General features: G+C 41.4%; 1 protein-coding gene across 1 annotated transcript in view; it reads right to left on the reverse strand.

The window, feature by feature from the left end:
• The window catches only part of mnat1 (MNAT1 component of CDK activating kinase), a 45,239-nt gene that overhangs the window by 21,492 nt on the left and 8,621 nt on the right, over positions 1-15,126 (reverse strand). Inside the window, exons 2-6 of the mRNA XM_042501250.1 lie at positions 13,947-14,099; positions 13,491-13,564; positions 11,538-11,641; positions 10,949-11,089; positions 9,284-9,415 (exon numbers count right to left, since the gene is read on the reverse strand). Coding sequence (XP_042357184.1) covers positions 9,284-9,415; positions 10,949-11,089; positions 11,538-11,641; positions 13,491-13,564; positions 13,947-14,099 — 604 coding nt within the window. The remainder of the gene's footprint in view (positions 1-9,283; positions 9,416-10,948; positions 11,090-11,537; positions 11,642-13,490; positions 13,565-13,946; positions 14,100-15,126) is intronic.

Raw genomic sequence — 15,126 nt, forward strand, 5'->3', positions numbered from 1 at the left:
GAAAAGCCGTCACCAGTGCCTGTCCTCATGTTGGCAGAGGGGACAGGTGTGCTGGCTTGGAGAACTGTTAAGCACTCTACATCTCTGGGGGGGTTGAATTCAGCTCGTGATGTTCTGTCACATTACTCTTTCTTAACTCTGCTGTCCATCTTAACAGTGCCATCTGGGAAAGCAACAGGTTTAACCCCTTGGACAGAGTGATAAGGCAGACATTTATGTGACTTTTACGAGACAGAGGTCTTATAAAAGTCACATTATTTTGAAGGTATGAGAGGTTAAAGTCTACATTAAAAAAAAAGAGATGGATGGTGTCAGAGGTGCTCGTATTTAGATAAAATAAAAAATAAAGACAGGTTGGATTTTTTTAATCACTTCTTAAAGGGACAGTTCACCCCAAAATGCAAAATGAACATTTTTACTTTTACCTGAGTTAGAAAATCTAGTATTGTGACAACCCTAGTCTTGTTTTGGTGTGAGTTGCAGACTGCTAGAGATAACGGCCATTAAGACATCTGCCTTCTCCTAAATATAGTAGAACTAGATGGCACTCAGATGGTGGTGCTCAAAGTGCCAAAAATTTAAATTAAAAAAAAACATTTGAAAAAGTTTTATGAATTAACTATTTTCTTTCATCTAAACTACAACCCCAAACCGTATCACAGCGCAGAAGGAAGCTTGCATCTAGTCATGGACGAGAGGCTCATGCTGGTGACAGCACGAGATGCAAACATTAATGATGTCCTCCTTGGCTGAGCTGTAACGTTAGCCAGCTCAGTGGTGCTAGGTGGGCAGTAAATGCACGCTTCCTTCTGCATAGTAATCCAGTTGGCAGGTGTAGTTCAGTAGAAGGAAAATAGTTCCTCCATAAAATTGCTTACAACAAGGTCTGTGGATTATCTTAAGTAACCAGGTCATCATTCCTTTTAAGAGACACTGCTGTTGAGTTTTTCAAATGTATGTTTTTGGTGCTTTGAGCACCGCAAGCTGAGTGCTATCTATCCCTATTATATACGAGAGAGGGAAGACATCTCTATGGCCGATATCTCCAACACTGGGCAATTCAAGTAATCAAAACTATCTAGATTGATAAATGGCACAGGAAATATATAAATATATTTTTTCATTATGGAATGAACTGTCCCTTTGAAACTAATTTTTATAGATATATTTACGCAGAATTGTTTATTTTATTAACCGCCAATGATCCCCACTGTGTTTAGGTCTTACTAATAGTTCTACACTTTACAATTAATATTTCTAAACTTAGTAGGAGGTCTTATCTAATTTCTATGATGCCAATCTTGATCAAAAGCTCACTGGTCAACAGCTCAAATCATGGGTCACCGCTGAGAACACCATGAGAAACACGTGCCACACACACTCACACACACTGCGCGATCATCAGCACTCTCCAGGCTCCCTATCTATTCTCTGACTTTGCAGCTCAGCAGGACACATGAAGGTCGCTTGGAGACTAACCTCTCCATCAGCACCTCCGAACAACATCCACACACGCATACAAAACCACACACACACTTGTGTGGTTCCCGAGGGTTTGGTGGGGCCACAGCTGGCTCCAACAGAGCTCCAGAGGCAGTGAGGCCCTCGTCACTAATGCACAAAGTGATAATGAGAACAATGGAAAGGGAAACAGTGATCAGCATTGTATAGGGGATAAAATTAATAAGCCTCGTTAGGGGCCAGCCTAGTGCCATCCCACCCTCAGCCCTCACTTCCACCTTCTGCCCTGGCACTGCCCGTGCTTCTGTATGGATAAAGAGCTTTGGGCTGCCCACTGGCCCACTGAGCAGCAAGTAGCAAGTGTAAAAGCTGCAGCCCACACAGTGCCTCCCCTCGCCTTACAAGTTTAAATATAACTGCCTGTCCAGTGGCAGCTGCCCCAGCGCAAAGCCCCTAAAGCTGACAACTCCTTTTTCCGCTGGCCTGGGCTAGTTCTGCCTGCGGGCAAGGGTTGCTGAGGCCATCCTAACAGGGCCAAGCCAGGGGCAGGGGCAGAGGTGTGAATGCCCACATGCGCTAGTGCCAATCAGGGCTGACGGTTCTCTTTACCCCTTGAGCTGACCCCCTCTCCCCAAACTCCTGCAGCTATCAACCCTACATGCCAGCAATCCAATAAAAAGGAAAAGGCCAAAGGTCGAGGGGGTGTGCACTTGCACATGTTTAAAACAACGACAAATTTAAATAAACAAATATCCGTGAACTACACAAATATCCACACTATGCAGGGTCCATACACATTTTTACCAAGAAATTTCCAAGAAATTTCCATGACTTTGAGAAAAATTTTCAAGACCTAACATTTTCTGAACCACCAATACTACCTATTGGTTCTTTTTCATTAGTATATAATGTTTTTTTTTCTTCAAATCTATTAATTAAGAAAAAGATGAAGGATTAGAACTGAATATCTAGATATAACCTAGAAAATGTTTTTTATTTATGAGAGGTTAGGGGGCGGTGTTTTTATTTTGGCTTAGGGGAGGGGAAAACCACTTTAAATGGCTGTATTAAATTTTTTCTGGGACTTTTTACAGGAAAAAATTGGGAGAAAGAAAAAAAAAGGCCCTTTTTCTTATTTTTAAAGAAAAAAAGGCTTTTTGTCTTTAACAATTTTTTAAGAAAACAAAATGTGTTTTTATCCCCTTTAAAAATCGAAAATATTGCGCCATTTATCACAGCCAGAAACAGTAAAAACAGAAATTAATGAGAGATTTTCAAATTTCCAACGGTCCTTGAACACATCATGTGTTATTTTACAGGTTTGTGAAACAAATTTCCATGACTTTCAGGGTATATTTAGTTTTCCAAAACTTTTATAGGCCTGGAATTTGCTTTTTGCAAATTCCATGACATTTCCAGGTTTTTCATGACCGTACAAACCCTATATATGTCTCAAGAGTGTGAATAAAGGAAATGAACTGAAGATAGTGAAAGAGTGAGTGGGGGTTGGGGGGAGTATGCAGCGTCAACCTCGCAGGTAAAACAGGTTCGGCCAGTCTGCCAGAGCAAAGTAAAGCAGATCTCGGCCTGCGCTGACGAAAACGTCTACCGAGCAGAGGTCACTGTGGAGGACAACTTAACCAAGTAAATCAGGCCTGAGCAAACAAGCTCACACCGTGAGCATGTGCACTTGTGTTTGTGTTTTCTGTGGTAGTGAAATCCCACTGCCTCACTTTAAAATGGAAAAAAGCCAGAGAGAACCCGGGGTTATTTCAGTCAGCTACACATCTATGTTTAGGGATAAACTTTCCACCCACATCGGGCTGTGTGTGTGAGTTGCACTTTGTTTATGTGTGTGAGCCTTCTGCTTTCATTAGGTGCCCATGCCGGCCTCGTCAGGTATGTCAGCTGCTCTGCCGCCTGCGAAGAGCGGATTGTGGTCCTGCAGTGCTGGAACCCAGGACCTTTCATCTAAGATGGCGCTGAAAGCTACCCCAAGGTGGAGAGATTCCCCATCGGTCAACCGCATGCAGGAATGGGACACTGTGGCAGCTGAGGACGATCCCCAGCCTCACACACACACTCTTAGACTGGAAAACACAATAACTTTACTGGCACAAACAAACAAAGCCAACACGCTTCAAAGACACATTTACTCATATAAAGCTTAAATCCTATGTAATTTATATGCTCATAACCGCTCATGTCCATGTTTTGCACTGAGCAGGTGCCAAGCACTCTTGTCATCATGACTCTTGTCATCATGACTCTTGTCATCGTGCTTGGCACTGAGGCTGGTCTTATGTGTCAGACAACAACAAGCAACCTGTTTAAACAGCGAAAAGCTGCCTCCCTCCCACACAGAGAGTCTCTTTTGATATCAGCGGACGTCTATTTTAAAAAGACACTTTATTCTTCAAAGGATGTTTACTCAGACTGGGTGAGGGGAGTGTGCGTTTATGTGTGTGCACGCACCCGCACAAGGGTATGTGTGCGTCTCGGTTCAATAGAGTGCCTACAAAGTGAGGGATTAGTGAGTGATTCCAGACCATTCCTGAGGCAAGACCAGGCCCATCCCACCTCACATCACACCTGGACCGAGACTACTTTCTCTCAGGATCGGCTAACTTCCTCAAGCACCCGCTCATCAACATGTTAACACGCAAACAGAAAAAGCAGAATCAGGGTCCTCTTCAGCAACCCCTGGAAAATCATCCGGGCAAAGAGTAGTGCCAGAATAGCTGAGATGCCCCCCCCCTGCGTGTTCCCAGTAAACAGCATTACACAACTAGATGCAATATTAGATCACGCTTTAAATAAAGTCTGGGGAAGCTGAGGAGGAATTGGCATCCTCACGTTCCACAGATCGGACAGCTCAAAGACAGGCAGATATGTCATTCCACCACTGACGGTTCACCTTGGCCCGGGGTGAAGCAGCTGGCTGAAGTGCTGGTGGGGCAGGTGGTAGTGGGAGTGGGTGGGGGTGAGTAAGGGGCTGTTGAGGGCACCATGAGTTCTGCTTCTAAAGGCTAGTGAACTTGCAAAAACATCACCAAAAACATCCAGATGAAAACACAAGAGGTCATGCATCAGCCCTCTGTCCATTTATCACTGTCACTATCTGTTTCTCCTTTGTTTGCATGCTTCACGACAAAGTATTGATACCTATACTTATATATTTATACTGTATTTTGATTAATCTTACTTTTTTTCCCAAATAAATCTATTATTTGTGTTTTAAAAACTGTTTGTCGGTTTGGCTTATTTGCTTTTTCTTTGTTTTATTTATATCCTTATTGTTTTTGTTTTTTATGAGGGGAATTGAGGGTGGGATGGGGGTATTTGAGCTATTGTTTTTTTTTAGTAGGTTTGGAAGATATGTTCACTGTAACATCAGTTGTGCACATTGGACTGATTTGAAATGTTGCAAAAAAGAAATGCGAATAAGGCGTTTCTTCCACCGGATTGGAGTGAGTGAACGAGACCATTCAAAATGTAGTTTCATCAAAAGTTGTTTGTCATCTGCCAGTAAAAACAGTAGAAGAAGTAGACCTTGCAAACCAGAAACAACATTGATTTTGGGATATCTAACACATCTATGAGACAGAAAATAGACATCTTCAGGAATTACTTTCAATAGGGCAAGTTTTGCTCTTTCAAAGTCAGCTCGCCCAGACACAAAGACAAATTGTGGTTATGGAAAAATCCAGGAACACGCCAACAGAGGAAACAGCTGATCAGTCATAAGAGTTAAATTCTTGCTACATCAGAACTTATTTGGCAGAAGTGTTTACATATCCAATTTATCAAATCGACTTCTATTTTTACAAAGGCAAAAATCAGATCAAGTGAGTGTCAAAACCTTTTCCTCAATTGAGGAAGTTTTACTTGCCTTCTTAGTACTGTCATGCATCAAAATGAGCATGAAAATGTGTTTATGGAAACATGGCTATGTTAAATTGCTTGTTTTGACTGACCAACAGTGAAAAACCAAAGATAATCCGTTTTCAATGAAGTAAAAATAGAAAAAAGAACAGAGAAAAGGACCGCATTCTCACATTTGAGAAGCTGAAACCAGTGGCTGTTTTGCATTTTTGCTTGATAAATGACTTAAGGGACCAGTGCTGTGCATGAACATGCTTAAAGAGCTCGTTCATTGAAAATGCACATAGTTTTGGTGAACGGTGAACTGAACACATCTGTTTGCAACTTAAAAACTTGAAAGTGAGTGTTTTTAACTCCTGCCATAGTTAACATCGCCTGTTTTACAGCAGTTATCTTATGAATCTTATGAATAAATCAGTAAATAACAGATTTCAACAGAAAAACAGTCTAAACATCATCCACATCATCAAACCATACATCGAGTAAAAAGCATCCAATCAGTCTTGGAAAACATCTGCTAGTGAATGATGACAGAAAGATTTCAAGTTAAGTTAATTTTTAAGGACTGTGAACTTAGCTCAAAATAATGAATGAGATCTAGTTCAATTTAATCTGTGTGAACTGAACTTTTGAGCTAACCTTTCTTAAGTGTGAACATGCAAAACACTTTAAGTGACTGAATATCAAAATGGTTGCCCATTAATTTCTGTCCGATGACATTTCAACACTAAGTGAAATTCCTGTCAGTGAAGAGAGAAGCACAAATCAGCTTAAATGTGAGGTAAGGCATATCATGGAAATGTGGCCCAGCTTAAGAAATGTGTTTTTACATTTGCCTCCCCTAATTTCTGCTGAAGAAAAACTGAACCCTTGCTTGGAACAAGGGACCACAAGCTAGCAGATAAATGAATTCCAGCAATCTGCAGGAATCCACCGCTCTGCGCTGAAACAGCACCAAGTCAAACAGAAGTCATTCTTATGGACTCTGAAGTGAAGGGAAATCCAAACCCACACGTTCCCCTGACTCACGTCTCTCGGTCCAACACAGCAGATGCATGGTGAGAGCTCTGCTACACCAACAGGAGCTCGGGGACGGGAGGATGAAGAGAAATGGGAAGAAAGAAGCAAGGAAAAACAGCCACAGATGAAGCCAAGAACAACACGATCATGCTGTTTCTCTCTCCATCAGCAAGTTTAACTTCACGCTGTATATCAAGGGTGTAAGAGTCAGAGTACCAAATCTTCCATTTGGATCAGTTCAATGCTTTTCCACTGGTGGTGGATGAACCAGTTGTTTCTTTGGGGTTTAATGAGTAAATGAATGTTTTTGTAAAGTCCCACCAATTTATCCAAGATGTTTCAAAGAGCAATACCAGTGGAAAACACATTAAAATGGCCAAGCAAACATGTTAGAAAGAGAGGGTTGGGTTGTACCTGCATATGTCAAAACCTTACTCCTGCTTGAGCTTATAGGTGAGTACTAAGCAGATATCTCTCCCACGCATCACTGAACTGTGGGAAGACAACCATGCCTCATGAGGGTTGCTGGGGAGGGGGTGGGGGTGATGACACTGCCTATCTCATCTCAGTAAAATGAAAATAAACGACTGAAAATCCGAGCGATAGCCAAATGGAAGGTCTCTCAAGACACGGTGAGCACAAAGCAAGAGCTTGCAGCGGCCAGAGCCCTGAGCCCACATGCTCTCTGTGTGGGTCCCACCGTTCGCCCACAGGAATGTGATGACATGACTGAAGGGGTGAGGGCCCTGTTCCCACACTGAAGAAGCACCAGACACGGAGGGACATCCTCCCTTTGAAGGTCTGGACTGTTATCTTCGCTCTATTGTCAGCAGGCACTCCACATGAAGTTTAAATTAGCACTGAGCTAAAATCCCACCAGACCCCCCTCACCACCAGTGTTAGACGTACACAACCATGTGACCTTAACCTGCAGGGGCTCATTGTAAATATAGTTGCCAATTGATATTTATAGTACCTATAGCTTCTTCAAGCTCTCATGTTTCACTGTGCTCACACAGCTTTCACCTGAAGCAGCAAAGACCGCTCTGACAAATGCATGCTAAGGTTGTTTTCAGACCGACATTAACCCTGTGTGAAATAGTGTCCTCCCCGGCCCAACTTTTCCACTTGCCCGGTAGATTACTTTTTAATTGCTGCTGCGATAACTTTGCAGAGATATAAAACGCTTCTTCACATAAACAACCGCCAAGTGTTTTGGCATCTTATAAGTCATCAAACTGATGTATGGATCTTTGGCCATGTCCACACTGAAAATGATCTCCATATACAAAAACGTTTCAAAAATAATCTCTGTTCATACTAAAATGCCTGAAACACTGAGCATGCACATGCCAATGTAAAGGAAACACATATTGTGTACTCCGTGGCAGATTGCTTAGTTGCAGAAAACACTTACAAATACAAATTGCAATTTTTAAAAAAAAACTAAACTAATTTAAGGAAACACTTTTGTAGTATAAAGCACATGCCAACAGATGTATAAAAACAGTCTTTTTTTTAATGCAATCCAAGCAGTGAGATCTGTTTTTTTGACACTTGGTATAGCATCACACGACATAATATCGCAATACTCCAGTGTATCAATATTTTCTCACACCCACAACAGAGATGGCAAAAATAAGACCAGAGATTTCTCTGCTTGGACCAACTGGGAGGAGGAACCATTACTGAGAGAAACACATGGGTATGAGACAGTCGCAGACACCAGATTAAGAGTCATTGCAAAGTAATTATTGTGACATATGAGTGCAGTACTATGAGCATTATCCACTGCCAGAGGAAGCAGTGGCAATGGGAAAGGAGTACTCACACACGGATAAAATCACAAAAAAGTATGTCGACCTCGCTGTAATGTTTTGACTTGACAAGTTGTGATTGACGAGACCCAGTCGGAAGGTGAATATGGTGGTCTGCGCCATCTTTTGGAAAAGTCTCCATCGTTTCAGCCCACGCAGACTATAGCACAGTAAACACAGCAAAATGGGGCTGTCCCAGACGAAACATAACAAACGTGAAAGAAACGTGATGATATCTTTTGTCGTGGCTCTAAATTGGTGGTCCTAAGTCGCACAGTGAGAGGGGTTCAAGGATGGCTGTTGTCACAGACTTGTGATCAAAGACAACCTGGGATAAAAATCTGACAGTGTCAGAAATTTGGGTTGACAGATTGGGATTACGACCTTCGTCTACTGACCAACTAATAGAAATTTAGCATGAAGTGATGCATTGATTAGCGCAACATTGCTAAATGCTATCAGATGCTATTCATCAAGCTCTCGTTGCCAAAGGGGCCTCTTTTTTTTGGACACACACAAATGCCACTATAGAGAGGGCTCGATCCATGTTCGTTTTCATTTTTCTCTTGCCACTATAGCAGCGGAGATGAATTACACACGCTGACGATGTTATGTTCTTGCATATTGACTTCAATGGACCTACATCATAGCCTGTGATTCAGCAAACATCGTCATCGTACAGTCTACATACATCGACCTTGCTGTCTTACCCAGGTTTATTGGATCCATGTCATACAGTGTAGCTTGCACTAAACTGATATAAGATTACTAAAATCTCAATCTGTAGGAGGCTTCATATGTATCTCCAGAGAATTCAAACTAAAACTGGGACAGCAACGTTTAAAAAGGTTTCTGTTGTTTGGGCGCTGGGAGTAAACGTAGTAATAATTCAATGTTTAAAAACTAAAAACCCATTAGTGTGGATGGAGCCTGACTCCAGCTGGCCTTAGTGGATGTTAATTCACTGTCTCACAAGTACTAGAAATGAACACTACCACAGACACAGCTCATTTTATGTTCAGAGTACAGGCCGGAGTCACTTTGAATCCATATATATAAACTGGGTTAAAGAGGTGATAAACCTTAAGAGTGTCACTCACCATATGGATTCCAGTTGAAAACAGATTGGTAGGTTTGACCATCTGTTTCTGCTGCTCTATTTCAGTCTCCAGCTTGGCAGCACGGACCTTGTGTTGGGCAAGCAAGATGGTGGCAGGAAGTTGAGACTGCTCCTGGAGAAACAAATGGGATTTCATGAGAGTGTTAATCTAAGTGTGCGAAACATGTGACAAAGTGCTTCATCAGGAACTTTTCTGCTCAGCAAACAGCTGACACATGTATATGTTGAGGCCTTCCCCTTCTGTAGCTGTAGCAATTCGTCCCGCCTCCACATCTGCTTGGGGTGCTTTCAGGCTATCAGCCACATTATTGATGCAAGCCATATCAACAAAACTGTGGCACTGCAGGGGACGCTACTTCAAGTGCACTGCACAGCCTTCACCTCCATTAAATGCAAGGTCGGACATTTCAATTTCTCCAGTGGAGTGTTGCCAAGCACAGAGGTCTAAGAACACAAGCTTGGACACATACACTGAAAAGGTAGGACATTTTTGATGGGGTGGACAGCAACGGCAGGACAGTCTAGAAGTGTCTTAGCATTAAACAATAAACCAAAAGCGATTTAATGCGTGTCAACGCTAATATTCTGGTCTGACTGCAAACATTTATCACTTTCACTTGTATGACACTTTCTATCACTCGGTTAACCCTTTAACACCTGGATGGACATCAGTTTTCTTGTGCTGCATTAAGATGCCTTTCATGAGCAATTAACCTCTGAAACCTGAGAAAATTGGTTTGATTTTTTTTTTTTCAAAAACACAGGAAACAACATAATGAGTAACAAATACAAAAAAAAATACAACGCAAATGCAAAATATTAGTAAAAGGTGACCAGGAAAACAGAAAAAAGGAAAAAATATATGAATTTTGAGCAGTTTCTCAAGGTCGTTTTCTTTTTTCTTTTTTTATTTCTTACAACTTTTTACTAATTTCTTGCTATTTCTTGGGCCATATCTTGTTAATTTGCTCATCGCACTCCTCCCATGTTTCTGATAGAAATCAAGCCAATATCTAATATTGTTAATATGATGCTCATTTAACGAAAATCTTGAGGAAAAAGGTTAATAAATAAAAATTTTAATAAAGAAAGAAGAAAAAGAAGTTTGTTACAAGTTCCAGTGATGTGATTTATGGACTAGTTAATCACTGTTTCAGCTGACAGAAACAAGGAATTTAAAAGTATGTGTGCGTGATAACAGTGAGCTCTCTGACCACAGGGACGTACAGATGTCACAGCTCAGGACCGTACCCCCAGGGGAGGGGTAGGAGCTGATCTCATCTGCCTACAGTCAACAGGCCCTGTGCCTTAAACAAACAAACACACAGCTTAGCTTGCTATCTGTGATGGTCCTTCAGCAGCCCGCTCTGCAGGAACAATCACTTCCAAAGCCAGCAGCTCAACACAATGGAGCCAGGAGGCTTTGGAATCACAGAATGAGAACAATGCAGTCCGCAGCACAATGACTGGTAATAATCTTTTAATGATCTCACAGCCATGAACCCTCAGGCTGAGGGTGTGTGTGTGTGTGTGTGTGTGTTCATCTGTGTATGTCAGACATGGAACATCTGTCATAACGTGGCTGCTCTTTGCTTCACCAGACTGTGGACATACAGTATGTACATGCGACATGTGTGCATCTCACCAGTTCATCCAGCAGAGCCTGCTTGTTCTTCCTCTTGACCTGTAGCTGCCTCTGCTCCTCCTGCAGCAGCTCTAGCCTCCGCTGCTCGTTGCCCTGCTGCTCCAGCAACAGCAGCTCCTCCAGCTCCTCCTGCTCACGCGTCTGAGGAGAACAGGGATGTTGCAAAAACTTGCATCATATAGATAGATAGATAGATATTTTATCAATCCTTCAAAGGAAATTACATTTATTACTGTGGTTCGTACACAGCTAACCTCACACGACCACAGACAACATTATAAAGCACATCTTTAATTATCCACAGGAAAAATAAAAACTCTTCAAAATAAATACTAAAAAATACTCAATTCTAAAAAAAAATGTAATAATTATCAATAATATGTAGTGTATAAAATTTTAAATTTCATCTTTACCCACAAGGCTGAATTTTCACCAGCTCTTGTGATGCCATATTGTACTTAATCCTACACTCTGACTTCTACAAGGTGGGGAACGAGCAAACAAAAGCTCCCACCAGTGTTTATTTAAGAGCTTATTATCATTATTAATGAAGATATTATGCATGTATGGGAAAATACACTGTGTTTACCAGTTTAGCCTTATTCCTCTGGATGAGATCTTTGTTCTCCCTCTGGTACTGCTCCATCTGCAGTTTGGTGTTCTCCACATCAATGTTGTTTGTCAGGTTAAAGACTGCAAGGATGAGACAAAAACCACCATTAAGGGGACTGAATAGTACATCATAAGTTTTTGATGGTTGGTCAAACAGCTTCAGGAACCCCTTCTCCCCACATTTTTCATATTAGGGGGTCTGTGTCCAACTATTTTTGTAACCATCTGAACCTAACTATCTGACATCCATACTCAATTTACACCTTGATTGACCAGATGTGTGGAGGGGAGAAAGGAGCCAGAGTTTAAACTTCTCTCTCAGCTTACCTTTTATGTGAACAACTGTGTGCAGCACCGTGAATGTCATTCAAGGAGAGACTGTTTGTAAATGTGTGTGGTTATCCCCATTATTAAATAATAACCCTGTTCCCACGCACTGTTCGAAGTACTATTATTTTCAACTATGGTCTGGATCCAAAGAGTTCCAGAGATAACAAATATGTGCAGCTGAAATCCTGGGAAAAGTCTATAAAATGATTTTCAAGATATGTAGTATTTTCCATTTGATGGAATAGTTCAGCCTTAAAAAAATGACATCTGGAAATTCAATGTTTCTCTGAACTTAGTGAGATACTGTAGATTTTCACCGACACACTGGAGTGAGTGGATACAGAAGGTGTACATACAATTATGCTATTGTCAAACTTTAGGGTAAAAAAATTATAACTTGAAAAGCCACTTAAAAGAATACTCTGCATGCTAAATGACCGTGTGTATTAGATACTCACTGAGTGCTGCTCTGAATTAGTGAAGAAAACTTTCCAAACATGCCTCCACAGGTGAGTGAAGAATGCAAAAAAGGTAACGTTCTTCATGAATTTAAATAAACTGGTTCTGTGTTTAACAACAACAAAAATATACTGAAAAATGTGTGTACAAACTCTCACATAACTCTTGCAGTATAAGAAAAGTCTAATGTATCTAGTGCTTCCCAAACACATGCATTTTCAGTTTAACATTCAACATATAAAAACTTCTGACTAAGAGTAGCGCACTCTGACTGTGCCTAAGCACACGCGTATGTATGGATTTTACTTGAACAGAGTTCAAACGCACGTGCACACCCAGGCAGGATGATTGGCTGTGCACAAGACTGTTTGTACTGACATCTCTTAGATCATAATGTTGAAGCGATAATCCGTGGGGAGGATTATACTGCAAAAGTTGTGCAAGTGTTTGTAAATGGATGTTTTCATATAGTTTTGCACAGACCCAGTTTAGTTTAATTAAAGAACGTTCGTCATTTTTGGATTCTCCCCTCACCGAGGAGGCAGGCAAGAAAATCAATGTTTTCTTCGTTACTTAGTGTTAACACGAGGTGAATAATTGATAAACCAATGGTCATTTTGCAGGTGTTAAGTATTTCTTTAAGGGGAAATTTGAGGGTTTATAAGGTTAAAAACTGAGGAGGTAGTCAAATTAGAGTGTAAACATAATATCACTGGTGCAAATTCTGGAACCAAACCTATGACCTAGCAAACGTTTGAGGGCTTAATTCTATCTATTCATTACAGGAACTGAATACCTGATATTTACATTAATATCTCTCCGATGCTGCAATAGCATCAGTTATATCAGAACTGAAGAGTTTTTCTTCATTGAAGCTTTTTCTCAATGGAAAAGATGTTTTTGCTCTTCTCCCACCTGTCTTCAGCTTCTGTCAGAGATGTGTGTTTTCTCCCATCACCTGCCTAGTATTTTTTGAAGTGTCTGCCCTTTCCAAACAGTGTTCAATGATGGCAACTCAGATGGTTTTATGTAACAAACCAGGTTAGACTGGCCGCATCACACCCAGCTCTCTTAAAACATCCAAGCTAAAAGCTTATGGTGGGTTGCGAGTCCAGACGTGATAGCATTAAGTGTGTCCTACCTATGTCCTCCACTTGCTCCAGGTAGTCGTTATAATCTCTCAGGCTGGGGAAGTCAAAATCTCTCTTGTTGTATCTGCAGAGGAAGAACAGAACTGATGAGACAAATAGTAAAACCTGATGAAAGCAAATATGCACCGACATTAATAGCCTCCATTAAATCAACCATTTTAAAATACCATGTCTGCATACAGCCTAATAGACACACATTAGATGTCAATTAAGGGGCTATTAAAGAGTAGATGAGAGGGAGCGAGGGAAGGCAGGGAGGGGCTGAGAAGTAAAAACCTGGCAGGGAAAGAGCCTTCCCGTTTGAGCCCCCCCGGGGAGACTCATTGTCTACAAAACAAACAGTGTAATGAGAAAGACAAAGGTGGCTTAAGAAGTGGGAGGAGGCATGAGATGACACATAAACACGCAGAGCGGCACCCCACACCCTCCTGGTCCCCCTCACTCACATCTTCAGCACCTTCTTGCGAATCTCTACCTCCTTATCTACAGTGGGGTCTTCGAAGAGCTGCACACGGAAGTTGCTCTTCCTCAGGGGTGTGTCGCACTGCACGCAGTTACCCGAGCCACGCACAAACAGCATCTCCACGCAGTTCTCGCATCTGTGGAGGAGAGGGGACAACGTAACAGAAAATACCATCAAGCTGAGTTGGATGTTTCCGGAGGTGATCCTCATGGGGAGGCCTGAGAGTCAGTTGTGTGGGTGCTGAAATACAATTTTCCTCACAGTAAAGCAAATGTGTGTTGTTTTTTTTTTCATGTCTGTAAGTTATCATCAGGCGCAGTGGGTGATAATGGGGCATATGAATATTTCCTCTGAGTGCTCAAAGATGGCTGGGATTATGATTGGAATGTCGATTAGGCTGCCTCCGACTCTCAGACAAGAGGAAATTAGTCTGACACCCCATCAGTGGTGTGTCTGTCTGCACTGGAAAAACATTTGCTTTATTGTTATTTCAACAGACCTCAGTCATGCCACGTTGCATAATATGATAAAATCCAGCTCTGTAATTCACAGTGTAGTCTATCATTATGAGAATGGACTACGTCTTACGTAATTTGAGGCAAAGAAACACAGATGGACAGTGTTTTATGTATTTCTTATTTCATTGGTACATTTGAGTATTTAAAATGAATTGTCATTAGCCAAGGCTTTCCTTTACCTAAATATATAAATTTTACATCTCAAATAATTCCACCCTTTCTCCTTTTTCGGCCAGAAAAGGCCATTATTATTCCTGACACAGTGCCTAAATGAAAGGAAGCTGTATTATGGAGACATTTAAGCCACATTTTCAAATACCATGGAAATCTAGGCAGTTATTGATCAAAGTATCTCTTGTAAATCTTTTTAATGGATACCATTACTTTCCAAGACAAAATATGTAGCAGTACAGCACGGTCATGATGAGTTTTTCAGGCAGCCTTTAGGTCCTCAGCTAATTCTGTTCAGTAAAGAGCATGCCACTCTCCACCTTAACAATCCTGAACAAAGAGGCAGTAACCTTAGTAATAAAATGAGTAGAATGGACATTCCCGTTCAAATCAACATAATAGGATGGTATTGGCTGGGTGGGCGCTATTTTCATGGCTCCTTTTACGCTGCCTGTTCAAAGAGGGAATATCACA

The sequence above is a fragment of the Plectropomus leopardus genome, chromosome 14 (assembly GCF_008729295.1).
Source record: "Plectropomus leopardus isolate mb chromosome 14, YSFRI_Pleo_2.0, whole genome shotgun sequence".
Lineage (NCBI taxonomy): Eukaryota > Metazoa > Chordata > Actinopteri > Perciformes > Serranidae > Plectropomus > Plectropomus leopardus.